The following is a 24039-nucleotide window of genomic DNA, read 5'->3' as shown; positions in this document are numbered from 1 at the left end:
TCCCAGAAAGGTATTCCTTAAATAGCTCTTTTTTTTTTTTAGCTTCTCTTCTTAATTTTTTTTTTTTTCATTTTAGAAAAACTTCAACATACGCAAAAGTAAAGAGAATAGTATGAAAGCCTCAGATATCCAGCTTCAGTGACAACTCACACATGACAGTCTGCTCCCCCATCTCCATCATTTGGAAGCAAACGCTGTATCATTTTTTTCCCGTAAATTTAAATAATTTAAGTGTGAGTGAACAAACAGAGCTACACCTGGGCAGCTCTTTTTTGCTTTTATCATGTAGGTTTCTGTGTGGAAAAGCCCTTCTTATTAAGATAAACTTATCTGAGTGACTGCATTCCATGTGCAATATTGGATATCTTAAATTATCGACTTCCTTACATTCTACAGACAGCTTTACCTGCTGAGTAGGAGGGGAGCAAAGACCCGGGCAGCAGTTACACGGGAGTGCACGTTGTGATTATTCACTGAACTGTCATAAGCCCCAGGCACTTTCCCATCTGTATTTCTCAAGAAACAAAATAGATGGTCCCTGCCCTACAGAGTTCTTAAAATTCAATCCAGCCCCCAGATCTTTGAGAACCAGAGAGGCCACATGCAATTAAGTACCTGTCGCCTGAGAAATGTGCTAAGCGCCAAGTGCAGTGGGCGCTCAGTTTCTGATTTCCTGGAGAAAGGGGCATTTGCAGGCCGGGCAGAGGTAGACAGAGCTGGGGCCAGTGATGGTGACAGGAAGGCACGGGCTGGGTTCTGGAAAGGGTTGCGATGGAGAAGAATTAGGCCCAGGTTTTGCAGAGCCTTGAATGCTGAAGGCCTATGGTTCCCCCATGTGCTGAGGGGCCCTAGGCACACAGTCAGCTCTCAGGGCATGGTAGCTAAAGTTTTAGGCTTTAAGAGAAACACAGCAGTCCCCACAAGTGTTGAGCCCTAGTAGCTTCGGCATTAGATTGCACTGCTTTCCTTTCAAGGAAGTGTCTGCCCAGCTGAGTTGGGGGCCTTTGCTGTGATGCATTTCAATTGCCACTGGAGGGAATTCCAGTGTTAGGGCTCCGAGATCTCACTGCCAAGACCATGGGTTCAGTCCCTGATCTGGGAACTAAATCCCACAAGCTGTGTGGTGTAGCCAAATAACACAACCAAAAAGACTCAAATGGACGCATTTAGGAAAGGTGCAAAGGAGAGTTTGGCATGCTTACAGGCAGAGGAAGGAGTTATCCGGAAGGACTTGAAGACCCCTGGGAGACAGAATACTGGGGGTTCTAGATGTGTGAGTGTGAAGTATCTGTGAAGGTGAAAGTGTGTCCTTTTATAGAAATATGCAGGGTAGCGTGGGGTTGGCAAACCTGGAGGACGAGGGGTAGGAAGTTTCTGAGTTCCCCTGTGCCACAGAGAGGGGAGTCCTGTGCAGAGAGGAAGGGGCCTGGAGGCAAGGCATGAAAGTCTGAAACACCAGCTGTGAGGAACAGAACAGGAAGTAGATAAACATATCTCCTATGACTCGGGGCCCAGCTGGCCAGGGTTACATTCTGCTATCTCCACAAGTGATTATGGTGTTTTCTTCAGCAGTGCTCAGAAGACTGAGGAGGAGGAGAGGGGATTGCCCAGTGGATTCTGGGTGGAGGGTTGATGGATTATAGAATGGTCAGCGATGGATATACAGGCAGGGCAAAAGTAGAAGTAGGAAGGAAACTAATATTTGTTGATAATATATATTTGTAAATATATTGAACACCTCTCATGTGCCAGGCACTATTTTTTTTTGGGGGGGGGGGGGCTGTGCTGGATGTTTGTTGCAGCTCATGGGCTCTTCATTGTGGCTTTTGGGCTTAGCTGCTCCATGGCACATGGGATCTTAGTTCCCCAACGCAGGAATCAAACCTGTGTTCCCCATGTTGGAAGGCAAATTCTCAACCACTGTACCAGTGGTTAAGAAGTACCCAGGGAAGTACTTGGAAAGGACCCAGGATGTTGGGGGTATGTTGTTGTTCAGTCACTAAGTCGTGTCCCACTCTTTGCAGCCACATGGACTGCAGTGCGCCAGGTTTCCCTGTCCTTCACCATCTCCTGGAGTTTGCTCAAACTCATGTCCATTGAGTCATAAGTGATGCCATCCAAACATCTCATCCTCTGTCATCCCCTTCTTCTCTTGCCCCCAACCTTTCCCAGCATCAGAGTCTTTTCCAATGAGTCAGCTCTTTGCATCAGGTGGCCAAAGTATTGGAGCTTCAGCATCAGTCCTTCCAGTGAGTATTCAGGGATGATTTCCTTTAGGATTGACTGGTCAGATCTCCTTGCTGTCCAAGGGGCTCTCAAGAGTCTTCTCCAGCACCACAGTTTGAAAGCATCAATTCTTCAGTGCTCAACCTTCCTTATGGTCCAGCTCTCACATCTGTACATGACTACTGGAAAAACCATAGCTTTGACTATGTGGACCTTTGTTGGCAAACTGCAGAAGATAAATCCCAGCCCCCACGGATCTTATAGTGACCAGAGTTAGACATTTAAAAAGTAAAATACATAGCAATTCAGAGGTAGTCAGTGTCATGGAGAAAAATCAAGCAGGGAAAAGAGTAGGGGATCCTGGGGGCGGGTAGGAAGTGGTCATGGAAGGCCTCTCTGAGATGGTGACATTTGATCCAAGACCTTGGCACAGGGAACAGTATACGAAAAGGCCCCAAGGCAGGTTTAGACTTGGCAGTAGTCCAGGAGTAGCCTGTATTCCAGCATGGCTGTAATAGAGTAAGGAAGAAATCATGGGGGACTGCCAGGGTGGGTGTGGGAGGGTGGGGTTGCATGGATTCACAGATATTCACTGGGGGAACATTGGCCTCTACTGGGCAACAAAATACCCATCAGTGGATTGTGAGTGGCAGAGAGGCGTTATCTGATTTATGTCTTCGAAGCATCACTCTTCTATGTCAAGGCACTGACTTACAATCTTAAGATATATTTAACCTTATTTAATCAACATAAATTTGCCCCTTGAGTTTGGTGTTATTATCTCTATCTCTTTATTTTTTTCTTTACTGACAAGGAAACTGAGGCTCAGAGAGGCTAAGTAACTTTGCTGAGGTCACTCGGCTGGTGAGTGGCAGAGCTTGGATTTAATCCTAGGTTTTTCTGATCCCAAAGGGCACACAGACTAGGAGAAAAGGGAGCTCTTGAAAGACAAGGGGTTCCAGTGATACTGAAAAGATGCTGGAAGTAGGAAAAAGAGTGATGAAATAGACCAGAGAGTCTGACATCCGATGGCAGGTTCTGCAGGGGAAATGAGTGTCAGCAGTGTGGTCTGAGGACTGCCTGTCTCCTAGGAGAACAGGGTAGCCAAGCCAGTCCGGAGAGAATGATGGAGGGTGTGATTTGGGCAAGTGGTGGTTAAGGTGCTGGCAGGAGATGATGGAAATGTCCAGTGGGTCCAGAAAGAAGAGTTTGAGAGACGGGGACCTAGAATTTCCTCGTTGTGATTATGGTTGAAACTACAGAGATGAGTGTGCTCTCTCAGAGAACTGAGATGAGAGCCAGGAAAAGTTCTTCCCTGTTGGAGTAAGAAGAGGGAGGGAGAGGGGAGAGGAGTAGACGGGAGAGAGATGAGTGAAAAATCTGGTAGTATTGCAGGGCCAGGAAGTGGAGAGACTGGGGGAGGGGAGGGTCGAACCCCGCGGCGGGGGCAGCAGCAGGCATGTGGGATCGCCCGCAGGGTGGTGAAGCAGCTGGAAGAGTAGAGCTGTGGGTGCTGATGGACAGAGACCTCGAGGCCCGGGGCTCAAGAAGGGAGCAGAGTCCAGTGTGCAGTCAGGGCCCAGTGCAGAGGAGAAGGTAGGAGGTTCGGGAGAGGATGGTGAAAAAGGTATTCTTGGAAAGATGAAAACTCACTTCTTTTGGAAATAAACATGTTTACGTCTATCTTGGGTCATTTCTGCCTCGGGTTGAAAAGGAGGATTCCATCAGCACAGCACAGGAGCCATGCATGTCACCGCACCTCGCCAGGTTTCTTCCAGAGTAAATCAGGCGTGAAATGGACCCGCCAGGGGAGCCGAGTCCAGTGGCCTCTCCCAGGGGAGAAATGGGCAGATCTGTTTCTGTCTTGATCTTGGAGACCAAACACTGATTTCAGCTTTTTTTTTTTCCCTCTTCTGATATCTTTACCTTTCCCTTGAATAACACCCATTTTTACACTGGTTAAGTAACTTTTTTTTCCCCTGCCCTTTCTGAAAGTAAAACAGCTTGGTGAGATGGCTTTCGTCCTTATCGGTTTCCATATAGATAGAGAGGCTTGTTTTGTAGCAGCGTTTGTTTATAGCCTTAGGGTTAGGCCACTGTTTACTTTCACATGAAGGTGACTTTTTTTTTTTAAGAGCAAAAATCTTGCCTAAGTCCAGTTCTCGTTATTAAATCCAAAACAACTCCTTTTCATGTTGGGCTTCCATGGCACATTTTCAGCTGATGCTTTTTCCTTTTATTTTGCTGGCTTTTCAAATATTTTTATCCTTTAACCTTTTCTAATATGGAAAATTTCAAGCAGAGATAAAGAGAACAGTAAAATGACAGGCCAGTGTTGTCAATTCTATCTTTAAACATTTATCAACAGGCTGCCATTTTTTGGTCTTATGTTTCCTTCCCTTGTGTTTTTTTTTTTTTATTATTACTAATTTATTTATTTTGGCCACATCATGTGGCTTGTGTGATCTTAGTTCCCTGACCAGGGATCGAACCCGTGCCCCCTTGCACTGGGGATGCAGAGTCTTAACCACTGGAGCACCAGGGAAGTGGTTCAGGATGGAGGGGACACATGTATACCTATGGCTGATTCATATTAATGTATGGCAAAAACCATCACAATATTGTAATTATCCTCCAATTTCCTGTAGTAGTTGAAAGGAAACCTTAGATTCAAATGATTCTTTAAGAAGAAAAACATGCAGAACAAGGTCATTGTTCCACATCTGCTTGCTGTGACATGCGTGCAGCTCTGCAGATGTTTATTCCAGGGGCCCTATTTTATGAGTGAATGAGAAGGAGCCCCTCTTGGAGGTCATGTCCCCTTAAGCCTAGGAGAAAACGTGGCTCCTCAACCCTGCTGTAGGTGTCCACCCACCCTTCCCTGGCTCCTGCCAGTGGCCTGTGTCTTAACTGGAACCTCTCTGGTGTGGGACACACTTTGGGACCCGAGGCCTCTGTGTCAGATAAGCTGAATAAGCTCTAGAGGACCAGGAAAACCCACAGTGGAGGAGGAGACCCCAAGAGTGAGTAAACACTGACCAGCACAGATAAGCTCAGGAACAGGCACTGAAACCCCCTCAGTGTCCACGTCTTGTTTTGGGTGAACAGCTAGGATTTGGTAGTGTCCTCTTCATCTCTGTTGATCTGTGGCACCTTTAAGTGGCCGGAGCGAATCGAAAGGACGCCTTTCTCCTGCTGTGTTTTCTTGGAAACGTGCCTTCTCGCTCTCCCTGGCGCGCTCAGCTTCTGGGCTGCATTGGAGGCACTGGGTTATAATTGCTGCTTGTCTGTTTCAGGAGGGCGAGGGCTAGGCACCCTCATTTCCTGTGTCTTGCATCAGTCTGTTTGTCAGAGTGTACCGAGAGGGGATTAATGGGGACGATCACCATGTGCTCGCCAACCGAAAGTTCCTCCTGTTTCCTGAAGTGCTCTTGGTTTTAATGAATTGTTTGTTTGCTGCCCACAGACCACATGTGGTGTGTGCGCCTCCGTTGTTGTGAACACCGGTCTGCCTTCATGTGGGAGCTGGGCCTGCAAAGCAAAGTCAACACATGATAAGGCTTGAAAGGGTTTCCTTCATCTGAGAATCCCAGCTGACCTGGGGAATTAGACAGCTGTCTGTCACCATAAGCAGAGCCTGTATCCAGAGTCACATCACAGCATTTGCTGTCCTCGACCCTAGCTTTGAAGTTTTGTGGGCAGCATGGCTTATAGCCTGTGGGGTCCCAGTGGCTGGAAACACCTCGTTGCTGTGTAGTCTCTCGCCTGGGATTTCAGGTCTGTTACAGCACTGCTGGGTCAGTGGCCTCCATCCACCCTGTGGACTCTGGATTGTCCTTGTGATCTGTGCCCAGGAGAAATTCTGTCACTCAGATGACAGCAAATATTGGGTTGGCCAGACAGTTCGTTTGGGTTTTTCTGTACCATCAAGTGGACAAATCTGAACAATCTTTTCAGCCAACTCAATATTAAAACGACTTGAAGGAAAAACTGTGTTTCCTATTTCAAAGGTAATGCCTATTTTTGTAGAAATTTGGGGAAATGTGGAAAAGGTGGGGAAGTCATTTATATTTTCAACAAAGGTAACTTACCACTTTTTTGACCTTTCCATCTCATTTTTTTTTTTAACACACATAGGTTGTTTTTTTTTCTCAGCTGCATTAATACTCTAGGTACAATGTTATTTTTTTCTCCTGAACATATATAGTTATAAAACTTTATAAGCCCTTTTAGAAGCTTTAAGAATCTCCCTGCAATTCAGGAGACCTGGGTTTGATTGCTGGATTGGGAAGATCCCCTAGAGAAGGGAATGGCTACCCTCTCCAGTGTTCTTGTCTGGAGAATTCTACGGACCGGGGAGCCTGGCGGGCTACAGTCCATGGGGTTGCAAAGAGTTGGAAATGACTGAGCGACTTTAGAAGTCTTAATTTTCGGCCAAGTGGACGTTCCATAATTTAACCACATCTCTGAACAGTTAGGTCATCTGTGATGCTACTGTGAAGATCTTTGTACAGAAAGCATTTTATATACTTTGTGTTGTTTTTAAACCAGACTTTATAGACATGGAATTAATGGATCAAAGGGGATCCAGAAGAATGAACACTCAAAGGCTCTAAAGTCATCATATTGCTACCCCAAAGGGATGTATCCATTTACCAGCCAGTCAAATTCTCATCAATGGCAAAACTGCTTCTTAAGCCACAGTTTTGCTTTCCCAATGAAAATATCTAGCACCACGCCAGGTATCTGACCCAGAGATGGTTTGGGTTTAGAAGGCCTTAATGTGTCGATAGTGACACTGGGACCCACTGTCCACCGTGGGCTGTCACTGTGCTTCCTGATACGCCCAGCCTCCAAGTCACAGGCATGTTTCCTGAGGGCAGTTCCATCCTGCCCTCAGCCCCCTCTCCAGTCTCAGCAACGGACCTAAGAGCTTGCACGAGTGATGCGTGTGTGCGTACGTGTGTGCATGCGTTCGTGCGTGTGTGTATACTTCGTCATTAAGTCGTGTCCAACTCTTGTGTTAACCCCATGGACTGTAGCTCACCAGGCTCCTTTGCCCATGGGATTATCCCAGCAATAATACTCAAGTGGGTTGCCATGCTCTCCTCCAGGGGATCTTCCCTACCCAGGGCTTGAACCTGCATCTCCTGTATTGCAGGTGGATTCTTTTCTGCGGAGCCACCAGGGAAGCCCTCCCGACCCCCCCGCCCCGCCCCACCCAGCCCTGCTCCCAAGAGCCTACATTTGTGTTTTTGTGTGAGTTTTCTAAAGTGCCTTCACCTATGTTTTCTCGTGTAGATAAATTTATTGGTCCATCTTGTGAGCTGGTCCTAGGAACTCTAGAAATCTTGACATTTTAGAATCTGTCTGACAATGCCTTTGTTGTTCTTTTGCACAGATCCAGTCCTGCAGGTTCCAACACACGTGGAAGAGTAAGTGTTCTGATTTGCTGCACACTTCCCTTTGATTCATTTTCTGTTTTACTCTGTTTATGAAGCAAGTTGCTGGGAGCACATGTATACATCAATATTAATATTAAGTAGAATAAGAACAAATGACTCATGGGTACTTTGAAAGAAGCCTGTGTTGGGAAAAGGGTGGTCAGTTCCTTGATGGGCGAGGTGGGGAGGCAGGGGTGTTAAAAAGGCTTCTTTGAGATGTAATTTAAGGTGAGTTTTGAGCTTAAGCTTCCAAAGTCCTCAAAAGGGCCCAGGTGTCTTTGGATCTCTGCCCCATTCACTGTGCAAAACTGTGGAGAGGAGACAAGAAAATGGCTTGTTATTAGAGTGTGTGTGTTGGAGTAAAAGTTTGGTTGGCATCTCTAAGAGCCTCAAATGATGCTCTAAACTGGGGACAGAAAAGATTCAGCCAGGGGTTTCTTCGTGACTAGTCGTCATTCAGTTAGCAGGTTGGCAGGTTAGCGTCACAAAAGAACACCTTGAACCTGCTTCCTGAGAAGCAGCTGATGTGAACCTGACCCAACCCCTTGGCAGCTTCTTTCTCATGTCAAGCTTTCAGTGTCTGCTTTTATTGCCTCCTAAAAATAAATGTTTGTGGAACACCAAAGACACATTTGTTCTCCCTGTTTAGGTGCCATGCCACGCTATTAGACATTAATTGTTGAGGTCCTGTATGCAGCTGACTTGGAAACTGAAAAGCAGGCTTGCTGTGTCCTTCCCCCCGTTGTACCTTTAGCCAGCGTGCTTTGACCAAATGATGATTTGCTCTTCTGTGGTTTTGGACTAGTTTTCCACTGCAGGTTGGTTTTTTTTTTTCCCCATGCCAAGTATAGTATAGACCAGGGGTCCCCAGCCTCTGAGATCTAATGCCTGATGATCTGAGGTGGAGCTGATGTAATAATAATAGAAATAAAGTGCATGATAAATGGAATGCACTTGAATCATCCTGAACCACATCCTCCCCCCTACCCACTGCCCCACCGTCCATGGAAAAATTGTCACCTGCAGAACTGGTCCATTGGAGATTACCAGAAGGATATTTTATTATCTGTGGCTAAGATGAAAAAGAAGTGGATGGAATTGTTTTATACACACACACACACATGCACACACACACACCCCTCCCTACCAATCATGGTTTTGCCTGGCTTTGGTATTTTATTCTGTGCCCTGGGCTGTAATCTGTCGCTAATACTTACTGCTTAATCTGCAGGCCTGCCTTCCTCCCAGATCCCAACGATGGCAGCCTGTACACGCTTGGGGGCAAGAACAACGAAGGCCTGACGGTGAGTGTATTTAGCTTCTTGGTGCTCCGGAGGTTCTAGACCCCTGTCTTCAACCACAGCTGTATATCAGGATCGCCTGAGAACTTACAAAAGATTCTGGGATTCTGAATCAGGGGGTCCAGACTGGGGCCTGGGCAGAGGTGTCTTTTCACAGCTCTCTCGATGAGCTTTTAAACGTACAGCCCAGAGTTCAAAAACACTGATCTGTCCTAGCAGTTTCTCAGGGCTCAGCCAGCACACTGGAAGGATGTGGTCTTCCTTCAGGAATAGGGCTCACTTTATCTAGTGATTATTATTATCATTAAAAAAAATATATTTTGGCCACCTGGCACGCAAGATCTTAGTTCTCCGACCAGGGATCGAACCCATGCCCCCCGCAGTGGTCGCACCGTCTTAATCTCTGGACCACCAGGGAAGTCCCTAACTTTAGTGATTCTTAATTTGGGGGAGGGGTGTAGTTTGCAACACTGTACACTCTCCCAGTAGACATCCCCTTGGTGGGGGTGGGGGGCGTTATATTCCATTGCTACCTCCATTTGAGAATAGACCTTAAGGTTCACAACCTTAGCTGCACATTGTAATAACCTGGCGATCTCTAAAAAATACTGTCTAGGTCCCAACCCCAAAGTCCCCATTTGATTGACCTAGGTCATCAGGATTTTTTAAAAAAGCTCCCGAGAAAGAGAATGGGCCCACACATATGGTCATCTCCACAGCAGAGGTGTGGAAACTCTGCCCAGAGAGGTGAAGGAATGTGCCCAAGGCCAAAGCACCAGGCGGAGGAGGTGCTCCATGAACCCCCACCTTCCAGAGGCTGCTCTTGCCACCACCCTCAAACCGCTTGGTGTGGTTTAGCAGCTCCCAGAACGTGGTTTCCAGCCTGGGCCTCGAATCAGGAGGCCAAGGTGGCCGCACTCAGCCAGACCCTGCAGACTGGAAAATACTCCAGACTGAAAACCTTGCAACAACATTCTAATCCTCAGAAACATCTGGAAGAAGCCCAGTCAGGACAGCCTCTCCGGGGCATATTTTTTCTGCTAAGGTTTAGTTTAAACATTGGGATGACAGGAAAATCTGCATTATTGGTTCCTGAAAATTCTGTTGACTTTGCTTTCTTGGCAAGAAAGGTGACAGTTGTCATGAGGCAGGTACCCACAGGATGGTTTCAAGAACACAGAATGTTCCAAAAATAAAGTGTTCTGAAACAAACTCGAACCCAAAGAGCTTGTCAGATGTCAGCTGTCAACTCTGAAGGATCGGTTTTTATGATGAAATGCAGTTGAAACACGCGGACTGCTCTGAGTTTCTTTTCCCAGCACCTACCATAACTTCCTTTTAATACCAAAAAGCCTAATCTTCTTCTGTTTTTCAGTAGGAGAATTCGTTGCTAGAGAAAACACCAAAACTTCTCTTCCTTCCCCAGACTCTCCTGTGTTGCCCACAGAGGGACGGCTGCTCCTCTCCCTCGAGGCTCCCCTTCAGGGTAGTCTCCTGGTTGACTCCTGCTCTGAGGAGTGTTTTCTACTCCCGTCTAAGCAGCTCTGGGATAATTTTCCAAGACAGGGCAACTCTCCCTCCTCCCCCCCACCCCCCAAGCCTTAGGATTTCAAAGATTGTGTCATTCTCTCCATATTTGTGTGTCTTTTCAGAAAAGGTCAAAGAGCCCCAGAAGGGCTCTGGACTAGAGACTTCCAGGGGGCGTGTCACATAAAAGAACCAGTGTGTCCAGCACCCAGGACCTGGAAGCCAAGGGCTTGCCCACAGTGTGCAGGGAGCCTAGGGTGCCCCCTTCTCCTTGCTTTCCAGTTAGGAAAACCCCCACGTACCATCTCTTTTTAGCAGAATTGGGTAACAGAAACAGACTGCAGTGAAATTGTAATCATTGCACAAGACCTTGTTAACTTTTTTTTTTGCTTTGCTTTTTTTTTCTTTGGTTTGTTTTAAAGAAACTTCCCTTTACGATCCCTGAGTTGGTGCAGGCATCTCCGTGCCGAAGTTCAGATGGCATTCTCTACATGGGTAAGAGTTCCTGACGCTGATCCCTTTTGGAAGCGAATGCCACAATCTGGGAAGGTGGCGGGTCTGAGAGAGAGGAGATGTGTCTACTGTCACTACCCACCCTTCTGGGGAAGGCCTTTCTTGTCTCGATTGTGCTGGTTCAGGCCAGGATTAGCTGACCAATTACGAAAGGGTTCCCCCTGCCACCACACTTGGGAGCAGACCTAACACCATTAATATGGTTATTCATTTAACAAGCTTTTAGCTGCTGTGTTGACCTACCCCTGCGATTTACAGATTGCAACATACCCAGAAGCAACTGGATGAAATTTAAAGTGAATTACAATAGTCTGAGCCAAGAAAGGGAAGCCAGGCTTGCCTATTAATTATAGGGCTTTCTTAGTATTTCCTGCTATCAGAATATTGGATAAAAACAGCACTTAACAGCTTGCTTAGATAAGCCCCCTTCATACCTACAGGGGTCATGTCTTTCAAAGCATCAGATCAGCTGCTTTTCTTTGACCAGGTTGCTTCCAAAATGTCAATAAAAATGCATTTGTGACACAAAGGAGAGCTGTATTTATCTTGAAAGCATAGTAGTAATAATATCCTGTATTTATAAAGCAGCTTTCTTTCTGAGGAACTGAAAGTGCTTACGGCCTGTTCATGCCTTGGGAGCTTTTTATGTGTGTTTCTGGGTCTCAAGCACAGGCTCTGGCTGGATTTTAAGTCTTTGTCTAAGGTGACTGGGGCTCTTCTTTCCACACCTTCAGAATGAGGAAGCCCCTGGCCCAGGGATTCAGGGGAAGTGATCAACACAGGCTTTCTTTCTCTGTGCTCTAAGCTGTGCCTGGGCCCCTCTGAACATCTTCTCACCATCTGTAGTCACTGTTGTCTGGCTGATCTTCCCGCTCTGACCACCAATTCATCACTTAGGATGCATTTAAAGTTGTGGCAGTTGCCCCGACCCATCCATTAAAGTGGTAGCTGGGTCACGCAGACTGTCAACGGTCCTTATAGTAACCAGAAGGGCGCCCGGGCCAGACAGAAAGCGGTCCTGGCCACAGCAGTCGGGTGATGTTTTGTCTCCATCTTCAGATCTTTTTCATATTAAGATTTGTCACTGGGAGCAGGAAGTTAGGATCCGTGGACGAGTTTCAGACATGCAGACTGGCACGTATGCTCCCTCTGTTAGAACTAGGCATAACTTTAGCAGATTCACGTGCCCTGTGAGCTTGCTGGCATCTCGGTACTTGGCTTCCAAAAGTCCCTTGAAATAGGAAACATGGCCAATAAGCTAGGAAGAGACGAGTGAGCAGAGAGAAGGCTTGTCTTTGGAAGACAGACCTTATAAAACGGAAACGTGCACATCGCAGTGAAGGTGTTGACCTTCAGGCAGGAGCTGTGTTTATCTTGACATCATAGTGGAAATAATACCCTGTATTGGGCTTCCCTGGTGGCTCAGTGGTAAAGAATCCGCCTCCAATGCAGGAGACACAGGTTCCATCCCTGATCCGGGAAGATCCCACCTGCCTCGGAGCAACAAATGCCAAGCACCACAACTATTGAGCCTGTGCTCTAGAGCCCGGGAGCTGCAACTGCTGAAGCCCATGTGCTCCAGAGCCCATGCTCTGTGGCGAGAGAAGCCTGTGCACTGCAACTAGAGAAAGCCTGCACACAGCAATGAAGGCCCAGCACAGCCCAAAATAAATAAACGGATAACAAAATTATTAAAACAGTACGGAGTATTTATAAAACAGCTTTCTTAGGAACTTGCCATTACCGGGATGCCCTGGTGTATGTAACCATAAGTTTGAGTTTTCCTAATTGTGTTGTTTAGCTACGCTGTCCACCAGTTCATACCTTTTAATCAGCTGACCGAGAGGAGGAGTGTAGCGTGTGGCTGGGGAGTCACTTACTGGTCGAGGCCGAGATCACTTTGGCCTCATTAGCACGTGGCTGCCACCAGCTCTAGTGCCCAGTCGCTAATTAGATTATAACCCAGTGTCTGTAGGTCCTCTTTACATGAGGGCTCATGAGTAGGGATGTTGAGATGTGTGAATGATGGTTACCAGGGAGATGAGCCCCTGGGTGCATTTCTGGATTTATATAGATCCTAGTCTACGGGAAAAGGTTTGTCTTAACAGGCCAGATTTTTCATATTTAAGGCTACTCATCAGAGCAATAAAATCTGTAAATTGTTATGTTATTAGGCGTGAAGAAATTTTTATACCACGACTAGGTTATTAAGTTGTTAATAGGACCCAGTGGCCCAAGAAGCTTTATTATCTGCACATTACCATTAACCTGGTCACCCACAGAGGATCATAGAAGTGTCTTCAACATCGTGAGACTCTCAGGCCTGTTTCTCAGCTCAGAGAGCATCTTGGGCTGCTGGTTTGGCGGGGATATTTTTTTCCATGTTGGGTGAGTGTTAACCACCACATGTCCTTGTGGCCTTGCAGGTAAAAAGCAGGACATTTGGTACGTTATTGACCTCCTGACTGGGGAGAAGCAGCAGACCCTGTCATCAGCCTTTGCAGACAGCCTCTGCCCATCAACCTCTCTTCTGTATCTGGGGCGAACAGGTAAGAAGGAACCATTAAGCGTGTACAGCCTGCCTGATTTCGAACAATGACCTGAAATAGCAGGTCTATGGAGGATCACCTTGAATCTTTCTGAGGCCTCACAGGAGGGTCTTACAGCCTCAGCTTTGGTCTGCCCTTAACCCTGAAGCCATTTTTTACTGGAAGCCCCTGAACCTGATTGTCACCCTAAGGCCTCTTTCTTTTAATTAATTAATTTATTTTGGCTGTGCTGGGTCTTTGCTGCAGTGTGTGGGCTTTCTCTAGTTGCAGCAGATGGGGACTACTCTTCATTACAGTGAGGGCTTTGCTTAGTGCTGGTTTCTCTTGTTGGGGGGCACAGGCTCTAGGGTGCATAGGCTTCAGTAGTTCTGGCGCACAGGCTTAGTCGCCCTGCAGCACGTGTGATATTAGTTCCCAGACCAGAGATCAAACCCGTGTCCCCTGCATTAGCAGGCAGATTCTTAACCACTGGACCACCTTCGAAGTCCTGCCCAAGGCCATTTTTTATGTTGAGAGTCTTTTCCAGCTGGAGCATCAGTCCTGGACCCTCTACATTTCCTCTACCTTCAACTTGAAAACAGAGTGGTTTCCTCTTTAGCTTATTGGCCTTGTGTCCTACCACGCGCAGTTAAGAGAAACCATTGGCGTGTTCTGCATTCTGCCTGGAAATCTCCTTAGTTAGAGCCACAAGTTCATTAGTTGCTTAAATCTTTCTATTTTTCAAGGTACAGCAAGAAGTGGTCTTAACTAATAACTGTGTCACCACCACCTAACCTGGGTCATCGTTTTCAGCTTCCGTCAGCTATTCCCTTTCCAGCTTCCGTCTGCCTCCCAGTCCCAAAGTCAGTGCCACATGTTTTATGGTTCTATTATGGCACCATCCCACACCTAGGTACCGATTTCTAATGTCCACTCTCAATTGCTGTATAGTAAACCACCCAAAAACTTAAGTGGCTTAGAACAACACCAGGACATTGCTCATGATTCGGGAGCCTTGAGTTCAAGGACACAGCATGGGCGGCCTGTCTGCTCCACAGGCTGTGGGCCGGGTTCGCGCATGCATTTGGGACTCCAGTCCTCCTCCCTGTGGCCCCTCTCTCCCTGCATGGATGGCCTGGACTTTCTCGCGTGCCGTTTAGGGAGGATTCGTCTGCTGTAACTTAGGTGAGGTCAGCACCTCCGCTGGTGCGTGGCCCCTCCAGGTAACAGGCTGCTGTGTCCCACTCAGAGTACACCATCACCATGTACGACACCAAGACCCGCGAGCTGCGCTGGAACGCCACCTACTTCGACTACGCGGCCGCGCTGCCCGAGGACGGTGGGGACTACAGTGAGTAGACCCGCCTCCCTGGCACGGCGAGGTCAGGCAGGCACCTAGGGCCTGTGGGGAACGAGGGCTCCAGAAAACCGAATTTCCTTTTAAGACCTTCTTGGTCACCAGATTTTGGACTTTCCGTGGACTTGTAGTAGATACTTAAACAGTCAATGGGGTTTTGTTTGTTTGTTTTTGTGTGTGTGGCTGTACCACGTGGCTTGTAGGATCTTAGTTCCCCGACCAAGGATCAAACCCAGGCCCCCTGCAGTGAAAGTGTGGAGTTCTAGCTACTGGACTGCCAGGGAATTCCCTTTTATTTATCCATTTTGTAACAGCCAGTGTTGAAAGCAGGGGCCTGGGCGAGAAGTATGGAGGGAACCCAGGTAAAACAGTGGTAAGTTTACCCCGAGAGGAGGGAGGACACACTTCATGGGGTCCCTCTATGTCACAGGAGTTGACTACAAGCCCGTGGGAAGCAGAATTAAATGTCAGTTTGATATGAACAACCGCCTCCATAACTGTGGCTCATTCCCAAGTTATTTCTCTAGGAAACATTCCCCCAACTCAGATGAAAACTAAAAGCCGATTTTGCCACCTTAACACCGGTACCTGGAAGTCTGACAGATGTCCTCTGGGGTCTCATGCGGGCAGTGTCAGTGGTCAGCCCTGACTGTCCAGCTTGATTGGTAGCTTTGAAAGGATGGCTGTAAAATGCCACGTTCACAGGATCTCCTCTGGTTCCCTTCTCTGCGCTATTTACTCCCACTCATTGTGTGTGTGTTATGTCAGTCACTCCGTCATGTCCAACCCTTGCAACCCCGTGGACTGTCATGCTTCTCTGTCCATGGAGTTCTCCAGGCAAGAATACTAGAGTGGGTTGCCATTCCCTTCTCCAGGGGATTTTCCTGACCCAGGCATGGAACCTCCGTCTCCTGCACTGCAGAGAGATTCTTTACCATCTGAGCCACCAGGGAACGCCACTAATTGACTTGAATTACCAAGTAAAAAAAGAACACCGCCAAGTGAGAGGGTGACCCTGTTTCCCGTTTATAAACCAGGCAGCTCTTGCTGTCATAGAGCCTAAGCAGATTCATTGAAAGCCAGTAGAGTTGTTGGGAGGCATTCTGAGAACACTCCAGAAGGCCTGTTTCCTCTGGTCAGGTGACTGCAGCTTGGCAAGAGCACGGAGGATGTGGTTGCAAGCTGAGGTGAGACTTGACGTGCTGTGTTTATCTGATCCATACAGAGATGTCCCATTTTGTGTCCAATGGCGATGGGCTGGTGGTGACGGTGGACAGCGAGTCTGGGGACGTCCTGTGGATTCAAAACTATGCTTCCCCCGTGGTGGCCTTTTACATCTGGCAGCGCGAGGGCCTGCGGAAGGTGATGCACATCAACGTCGCCGTGGAGACCCTGCGCTACCTGACCTTCATGTCGGGGGAGGTGGGGCGCATCACCAAGTGGAAGTACCCATTCCCCAAGGAGACGGAGGCCAAGAGCAAGCTGACGTGAGTCCAGGACTCGGGGCGGAGAGGGGGAACCCATGTCCCTGGCGTTCTGGCCCTGCAGCGGTGTGCTGTACCAGGCACTGGGCGCCAGGGCGTGGACAGACACTCCTGAAGCCATGAGAAATACAAACAGCCAAGGACAGCTTGTTCAGAAACCTCAGAATCTTAAGAAGGGGGCACCCCTGGATGCTTCCGATTCTCAAATATTAAATAAACTGAAATTATGGGTGCTTAGTCACTCAGTCCCATCCAACTCTTTGCGACCCCATGGCCTGTAGCCCACCAGCTTCCTCTGTGCATGGGATTTCCTGGGCAGGAATACTGGAGTGGGTTGCCATTTCCTTCTACAGGGGGTCTTCCCAACCGAGGGATCGAACCTGCATCTCCTGTATCTCCTTCATTGCAAGCAGATTCTTTACCCGCTGAGCCACTGGGGAAGCCAAAATTATGGAAGGATATAGGAAAGAGACTGCCAGTGTAACTGCAGTACAATTAAATCTATCTCTAGTGGTGGGAATACGGGAGAGGTTATTTATTTTTTAGCTTTCTGTATTTTCCAAAAATTTTTTGTAAGTTGTGTTTGCTTTAAAAATCAGGAAAAACATATTAGGGTATGTGTGTGTCTAAGACTCAGGCCCGTTTCTCCACCCCTGCCTGTGAACAGCCTGTAACCCGGTCACTTAGCCTTGCTGAGTCTCAGTTTCCTATTTTGCCGAGCCGTGGAGAAGATCAGTGAGCATGAAATGTTCTCTGAATTCATAGCACTGTTCAGATAAGATGTTTGTTGAGAGAGGTTTAGAGAATTTAGTGGGTGACCCACCCTCAAGACTGGCTGTTGATAGTAACCCTGTTTAGCAGGGTCTGGACGTGCAGCGTCGTGTTTTCACACTCATGACGACCACAGACAAAAGCCAGGTCCCCTCGCCGCCTCAGTGCCCCTGACAGGGACAGACCACCCACCAGAAGTCTCACCCAGTTGGAATCTCCTGTGCACCCCCTTTGCTTCAGGCATTCAGATAAGACTTTTCTCCAAGCTTCTGTAGAACCTCTAGAATCTTTAGGCGTCCACAAGCCATCATGGTGAGGATTCTGGTGGCCCATCAGTCATCAAAGCATGCTGGCCGGGCCATCTTAGAGGCTGTGGGGTGGCTGCATGCGTTCCAGCCTTCAGTCTCTCCCATGTGATCACTGCTCAGGGTCCCTTCTGAGGATAGAAGCGGGAATGGGCCGGTGAAGACCCGCCACCTGCAAATGAGGACACCCGGGCTGCAGGCAGGTGGCCCGTCAAAGGCATCAGTGACATCAGGGCTCATGGTCCCGCTCTCCTCGGCCCAGGGCAGTCCCCTTGCCTCTCACCCTCTCCACGCTCAGAGATCGGGGGTTCATGTGCTTCTTCCTGGGGATGATAGTCAGGGCTGTGACTCTCTCCAGAAAGCCCCCTTTTGTGGGTCCAGAGATTAAATGACAGTGGATGGCATGTATCTGTTTGTCTCCTAGGCCCACCCTGTATGTGGGGAAATACTCCACCAGCCTCTATGCTTCCCCCTCGATGGTGCATGAGGGCGTCGCCGTTGTGGTAAGTCCACTCTGGGGCTGGCGGGTGGGACTCACGGAGGTACCTTCAAAGCACTCCTGTCCCATTTCAGCAAAGAACGGCTGAATGATATACCAGCATCCTGTTACGGACACAAGACACGCATCCTAAATCCTTGGAGATAATTTGTGCACATACTGCGTTCTACCTCATGAGCAGAGTCTTGTGACTAAGGCAGCCTCCTGGGCCTGGGAAGCCCCGGTTGCTCCCCTTGGCTTTTGGATTCAAGTCTAGACTCCCCAGCTGGGGTTCAGGTCCCCGCAGGCCAGCCCCGCGGTGCCCACCCACCCCACAGCTGGTGTCACTGTGGGCTGCACTGTCCCTCTCCTCCCTGAGTGCCAAGAGTTCCCTGTCCGTCTTTCTCAGCCCTTGTTCAGGCTGCGCCTCACACTTGGATTGTACTCCTGTCTTCCCTTTTCCTCCTCAAATCCTGGGCATCCTTTGGTGACTGGTCCAGCCTCCTCCAGCCTTGCCAGGTCGCCTCAAGCGCCCCGTCTCTGAGAGTCTGAGGCATCACTGTCCGGGCTGCTGTTTTGGTCCTTACAGTGTTTGAGCTGTTTGGTTGGCATCTCCTATCTTCCCAGTGAGTCTGTCAGCTGCTCAGGGCAGGGCCTGCCAGGGTCCAGTGGTGCCCGAGCCAGCACTGGGCTCGCAGCTGGAACATTCGAACCCCAGTCACTTGTACCATCTGTGAATTCCATCACTTATATCTGCTTCTCACAGTAGCCTCGTGGAATTCCACGCACACCCTTCCTGTTTCCCTGTTCCCAGATTTAAAGAGATGTCCACATTTCAAACGACGTCCAAGGAACTTCCCTGGCGTCCCAGTGGTTAAGACTCCACACTTCCCCTGCAGGGGAACAGGTTTGATCCCTGGCCCAGGAACTAAGATCCCACATGCCGCACAGTGTGGCATAAATAAGTAAATAAATAAAAAGATAGCCAAATTTTAAAAGACATCAGGGCAGCGTTGTCACATCCTGGGGGAAGGGCTGCTCCTGCCCCATCTTGGGGCCTTTGAGTCCCGCTCTGCTTCCCAGAGTTGGTGATGGACAGGGAAGCCTGGCGTGCTGCAGTCCATGGGGTCACAAAGTCGGATACGACTGAGCGGCTGAACTGAACTGCCTTCCCAACCAGCCCTGCACAGGGATACTGCTGTCCCACCGGCCACCCCAGCCTCACTCCGGTCTGTCTTCACAGCCCCGGGGCAGCACCCTTCCTTTGCTGGAAGGCCCCCAGACCGACGGTGTCACCATCGGGGACAAAGGGGAGTGTGTGATCACGCCCAGCACGGACCTGAAGTTCGACCCAGGACTCAAAGGCAAGAGCAAGCTCAACTACCTGCGGAACTACTGGCTGCTCATCGGTGAGTCAGCTCCTCGGGCGCCGGCGACGGCCTGCTGCCCCCTTGTGGCCGAGAGACGACATTACCAGTCACGGCCCTCAGCTCTGTGCTGGGAGACTGTCCACGTTGGTTTTTCAGACTGTGGACTGTTTTATCCCCAAGGAAAACAAAACAGGCTAGCTGTATTACCAAGTCAGTTCTCAGAAATCATTTGACTAATGTTCCTAAACTCCAGTACTAAATATTGCAAGCTCTGTGCAGTGATCTGACACGTGTTAGATGTCTGTGCCAGGCACTTTCGAATATTTCCTTATTTCCCACAAATGACCCCTTTGCAAGGTCGGCACCCTTGTTATATCCAGTTAAGAGTTAAGGAAGCAGGCATCCTCTGTAGAAGAATTCACTTGGGAGTTGGTGTGGGCGAGCGGGGGGGCTTGGAGAGGACAGAGTTGAAGACCCAGGAGGGCCTGAGGGTGGAAAAGAGTCAGAGGCCCAGGAGCCGCAGCAGGCAGAAGTCCCGGGGGTGTGTGCGATGGTCCCTTTCCCCTTCTCTTCCATTTCTGCTGCCATCCCTGCTGGCCCCCAGGCTGGAGGCCCCTGTGAGTCAGTGCGACCGAGGGAGGCAGAGGTGACAGGAGCTGTTGGCGAGCATCCCAAGTGATTAGAGCAAGACAGAGTTTTCTTAATCAGATTTGCCCTTCCTGTGTGGCGTCTACTCCCCGATTCTGCCGACTCCAAGCCCCAGAGCGGGTGCAGTACAGGGGCTGATGAACTTTCTCCCCATCATTCTCTCCCAGTGCTCGTGCAGACAGGGGCCAGGGCAGAGAGAGGTCAGACCTGGGGCACCGGGAAAGGGAGGTGGAGCCGCTTAGGAGCCTGCAGACCTGGGAGGCAGCCAGGCGGTGGCATCTGGATGGGGGATTACTCTAGTTACTTGGGATGCTCGCCAGAGACACAGCTTCTGTCACCTCTGCCTTCATCGGTCACACTCACTGCCTTTGTGTGTCATCTCTCCCTTTACACACCAAGGGGGCGCATAACTGGGCATCACAGAGAGGAAGCTAGATGTCCTGGAGCCCCATGGGTCCCTTTGCCGTCGTCCAGGCCTTGTTGTTCCTTGTTCATCCTGACTCTTTGTTCCATTCTTCTTCTGGTTATTATTTTTACCAAATAATGGGCATCAGATCAGATCAGATAAGTCACTCAGTCGTGTCCGACTCTCTGTGACCCCATGAATCGCAGCACGCCAGGCCTCCCTGTCCATCACCAACTCCCGGAGTTCACTCAGACTCACGTCCATCGAGTCAGTGATGCCATCCAGCCATCTCATCCTCTGGCGTCCCCTTCTCCTCCTGCCCCCAATCCCTCCCAGCATCAGAGTCTTTTCCAATGAGTCAACTCTTCGCATGAGGTGGCCAAAGTACTGGAGTTTCAGCTTTAGCATCATTCCTTCCAAAGAAATCCCAGGGCTGATCTCCTTCAGAATGGACTGGTTGGATCTCCTTGCAGTCCAAGGGACTCTCAAGAGTCTTCTCCAACACCACAGTTCAAAAGCATCAATTCTTCGGCACTCAGCCTTCTTCACAGTCCAACTCTCACATCCATACATGACCACAGGAAAAACCATAGCCTTGACTAGACGAACCTTTGTTGGCAAAGTAATGTCTCTGCTTTTGAATATGCTATCTAGGTTGGTCATAACTTTCCTTCTAAGGAGTAACCGTCTTTTAATTTCATGGCTGTAGTCACCATCTGTAGTGATTTTGGAGCCCAGAAAAATAAAGTCTGACACTGTTTCCACTGTTTCCCCATCTGTTTCCCATGAAGTGGTGGGACCGGATGCCATAATCTTCGTTTTCTGAATGTTGAGCTTTAAGCCAACTTTTTCACTCTCCACTTTCACTTTCATCAAGAGGCTTTTGAGTTCCTCTTCACTTTCTGCCATAAGGGTGGTGTCATCTGCATATCTGAGGTTATTGATATTTCTCCTGGCAATCTTGATTCCAGTTTGTGTTTCTTCCAGTCCAGCGTATAGGAGATAACAAAATAATTCTACCCCTTTTTCTGAACAGATGTATTTGAAAGCGTGTTGTGAATGGGCCCAAAGCAGAGGAAAAAAAGAACTGATGGGCAGAGGCCATTAAGATCACGGGGCCACTTGGTTTTATATAGCAGTTACGGGTTGCATTGACTGTCTACCAGTGGTTAAGAATGAAAAAATTATTGGAAACTGGGCTTCCCTGTGGGTCCAATGGTTGAGAATCCGCCTGCTAATGCAGGGGATGTGGGTTCGATCCCTGTCCCAGAAAGATCCCACCTACCTTGGGACCACTAAAGCCGTGCACAACTGCTAGGGCCCGTGCGCTTAGAGCCCGTGCTCTGCAACGCAAGAACCCATCCCAGAGAGAAGCCCACGCGCTGCTAGGGCCCGTGCGCTTAGAGCCCGTGCTCTGCAACGCAAGAACCCATCCCAGAGAGAAGCCCACGCGCTGCTAGGGCCCGTGCGCTTAGAGCCCGTGCTCTGCAACGCAAGAACCCATCCCAGAGAGAAGCCCACGCGCTGCTAGGGCCCGTGCGCTTAGAGCCCGTGCTCTGCAACGCAAGAACCCATCCCAGAGAGAAGCCCATGCACTGCCTCTGTTCCCCACAACCAGAGAAAGCCCAAGTATAGCAACAAAGACCAGCCCAGCCAAAGATAAAATTTAAAAAAAAAGGTTACTGGAAACTGAGGAAATATATACATGAGACCATGAAAGATCCAGAAAAAAGTCTTTGTGGCTCTTTTGGAAAACCAGACGACCAGGGCCTTTTTGCACAGAAATGTTTCAGGATCTCACAGTCACGTTTGTAGCACAGCAGGTTCAGAGTGCCCTCCGTGATGCTGCTAAAGACTCCGCTAGGGGAAGGCCTGTTTATAAGGACTGTGGGCAGAAGAGGGGATTCGGGCTCATCACAGTGTTCTGGGAGGTGCCCAGCCAAGGGGCAGGGCTTGAAACCATGAGAGCAGCAGGCAGAGCGCCACAGCACAGGGTGGCATATGGAGGGGCAACCTCACTCCTCTTAGCTTGAGGGTCTCCTGTTCCCGAGCCTCAGAGGTACCTGGAGACACTCCTGGGTTCCCTGGGCCCCACGGGCAAGTGTGAGTCAGAGGTCTGAAGCAGGCAACCAGTTCAGGAAATCCTGCCATCTCAGTGTTCCTTGAAAGATGAGGGGATCTTGATGGTGGCTCAAAACAAACCTAGGCTTTCCTTAATGAGCAGTGTTGATGGTGTAGGTAGAGAACTGACCTAGAGAGAGAGTTCAAGGGGATTTCTCCAGATGAGCAGTATACATAGCTCAGACTAGTTCTTGGGGGTTTCCCTGGGGGCTCAGATGGTAAAGAATCCACCTGCAATGCAGGAGACCCGAGTTCAATCCTTGGGTCAGGAAGATCCCCTGGAGAAGGGAATGGCAATCCACTCCATCATTCTTGCCTAGAGAATCCCATGGACAGAGGAGCCTGGCGGGCTGTAGTTCATGGGATTATAAAGAGTTGGACACGACTGAGCACATACACACACACACACACACGCATGCGCACACTTGTGCCTTGCTCTGAATGTGTCCTGGACATCCCAGTCCTTCTCATGACAGGGCCACATCTTTGCTCCTTATTGTGAGATTTAGAATACTGCATTCATGGCCTTCGAAGGTAAAAGCTCTGTCTTGGTGGAGTTCCTCCAGTCCCCAGCTCTCACTTTCTCTCCCTTTACACACGTGAGCACTTGCATCACAGGCCCCTCTCTGGGTGGCGACTGATGTCTCAGCTGAGCGTCAAGTGCGACTGCTGCATGGAGAAACCATTCTCATTAGAGGCCATGCTTCCTCTCGCAGGACACCACGAAACCCCCCTGTCCGCGTCCACCAAAATGCTGGAGCGCTTCCCCAACAACCTGCCCAAACACCGGGAGAACGTGATTCCCGCCGACTCGGAGAAGAAGAGCTTTGAGGAGGTGAGTGGGGACATGGACAGTCAGGCACCGGCCCCGAGTCAGAGGCTGGGCGATAAGGCATTTGTCCTGCCTTTAGGGCCTGCAGTCCACTCAGGAGGGGCAGGGGTGCAGGAGAATCCACAGCAGACAAAGTGCTGAGGGCTGACGGCAGGGAGGGGGCCTGGGGGAGAGGCGCTGGGCGTGCTGGAGGGACGCAGGCAGAGGTGCAGGCCCGGAGCAGGAACCCTGTGCGTCCATCTCTGGGGCTGAGGAGGCAGCCTGACGGGATTGTGGGATGCCCGGCGGGGAGCCGTGGGCGACATGGTCAGGTGCCATGTTCCAGGCCCAGAAGTGAGGGGAGAGCTGGCAGAGAGAGCAGGTGGGAGACTGAGGTGCTCTCCAGCCAGGACTGGCCTGCTCTGGCCGCTCGGTCTGGCGGGGACCCAGGGCGCCTAGGTGGTGTGGGGCACTCGGGAAGCCCACCCGACTCGGCCCAGGTTGCCCTCCTGAGCCCGGGAAAATGAAGCCTGCTCTCAGGGTCTCAGCCGGAAGCAGATGACCACCCAAACTAGGATGATTCAAGGGAGGTTTCCTTCACACCATGGGCAGTTCTGGGGTGCTCGGAGCATACTTGAGCCTGAAGCCGGTGGGGAGGGAGTGGAGCCTGGAGCTCCAGCGAAGACACTCGGCAGCCCCACAGAACTCCAGCCCTGTCTCATCTGCTGGTGGAAGCCAGGGGGCGGGAA

General features: G+C 49.6%; 1 protein-coding gene across 2 annotated transcripts in view; it reads left to right on the top strand.

Annotated features, from left to right (window-relative positions):
* ERN1 (endoplasmic reticulum to nucleus signaling 1) overlaps positions 1–24039 on the top strand; it is an 82520-nt gene that overhangs the window by 38731 nt on the left and 19750 nt on the right. The window contains exons 3-11 of one of the 2 annotated variants that reach the window (XM_061392358.1): positions 7628–7661; positions 8902–8974; positions 10921–10993; positions 13438–13560; positions 14789–14890; positions 16122–16383; positions 17881–17959; positions 19178–19343; positions 23196–23314. In XM_061392358.1, coding sequence (XP_061248342.1) covers positions 7628–7661; positions 8902–8974; positions 10921–10993; positions 13438–13560; positions 14789–14890; positions 16122–16383; positions 17881–17959; positions 19178–19343; positions 23196–23314 — 1031 coding nt within the window. Of the gene's footprint in view, positions 1–7627; positions 7662–7683; positions 8489–8901; positions 8975–10920; positions 10994–13437; positions 13561–14788; positions 14891–16121; positions 16384–17880; positions 17960–19177; positions 19344–23195; positions 23315–24039 lie in introns of those variants that run through there. The other variant, XM_061392359.1, reaches the window with a different exon arrangement.

Source organism: Bos javanicus, chromosome 19, assembly GCF_032452875.1.
Source record: "Bos javanicus breed banteng chromosome 19, ARS-OSU_banteng_1.0, whole genome shotgun sequence".
In the NCBI taxonomy this organism is placed as follows: Eukaryota; Metazoa; Chordata; class Mammalia; order Artiodactyla; family Bovidae; genus Bos; species Bos javanicus.
Note: the sequence above shows the minus strand (reverse complement) of the source record. Positions and strands in the feature narration are given on the sequence as shown.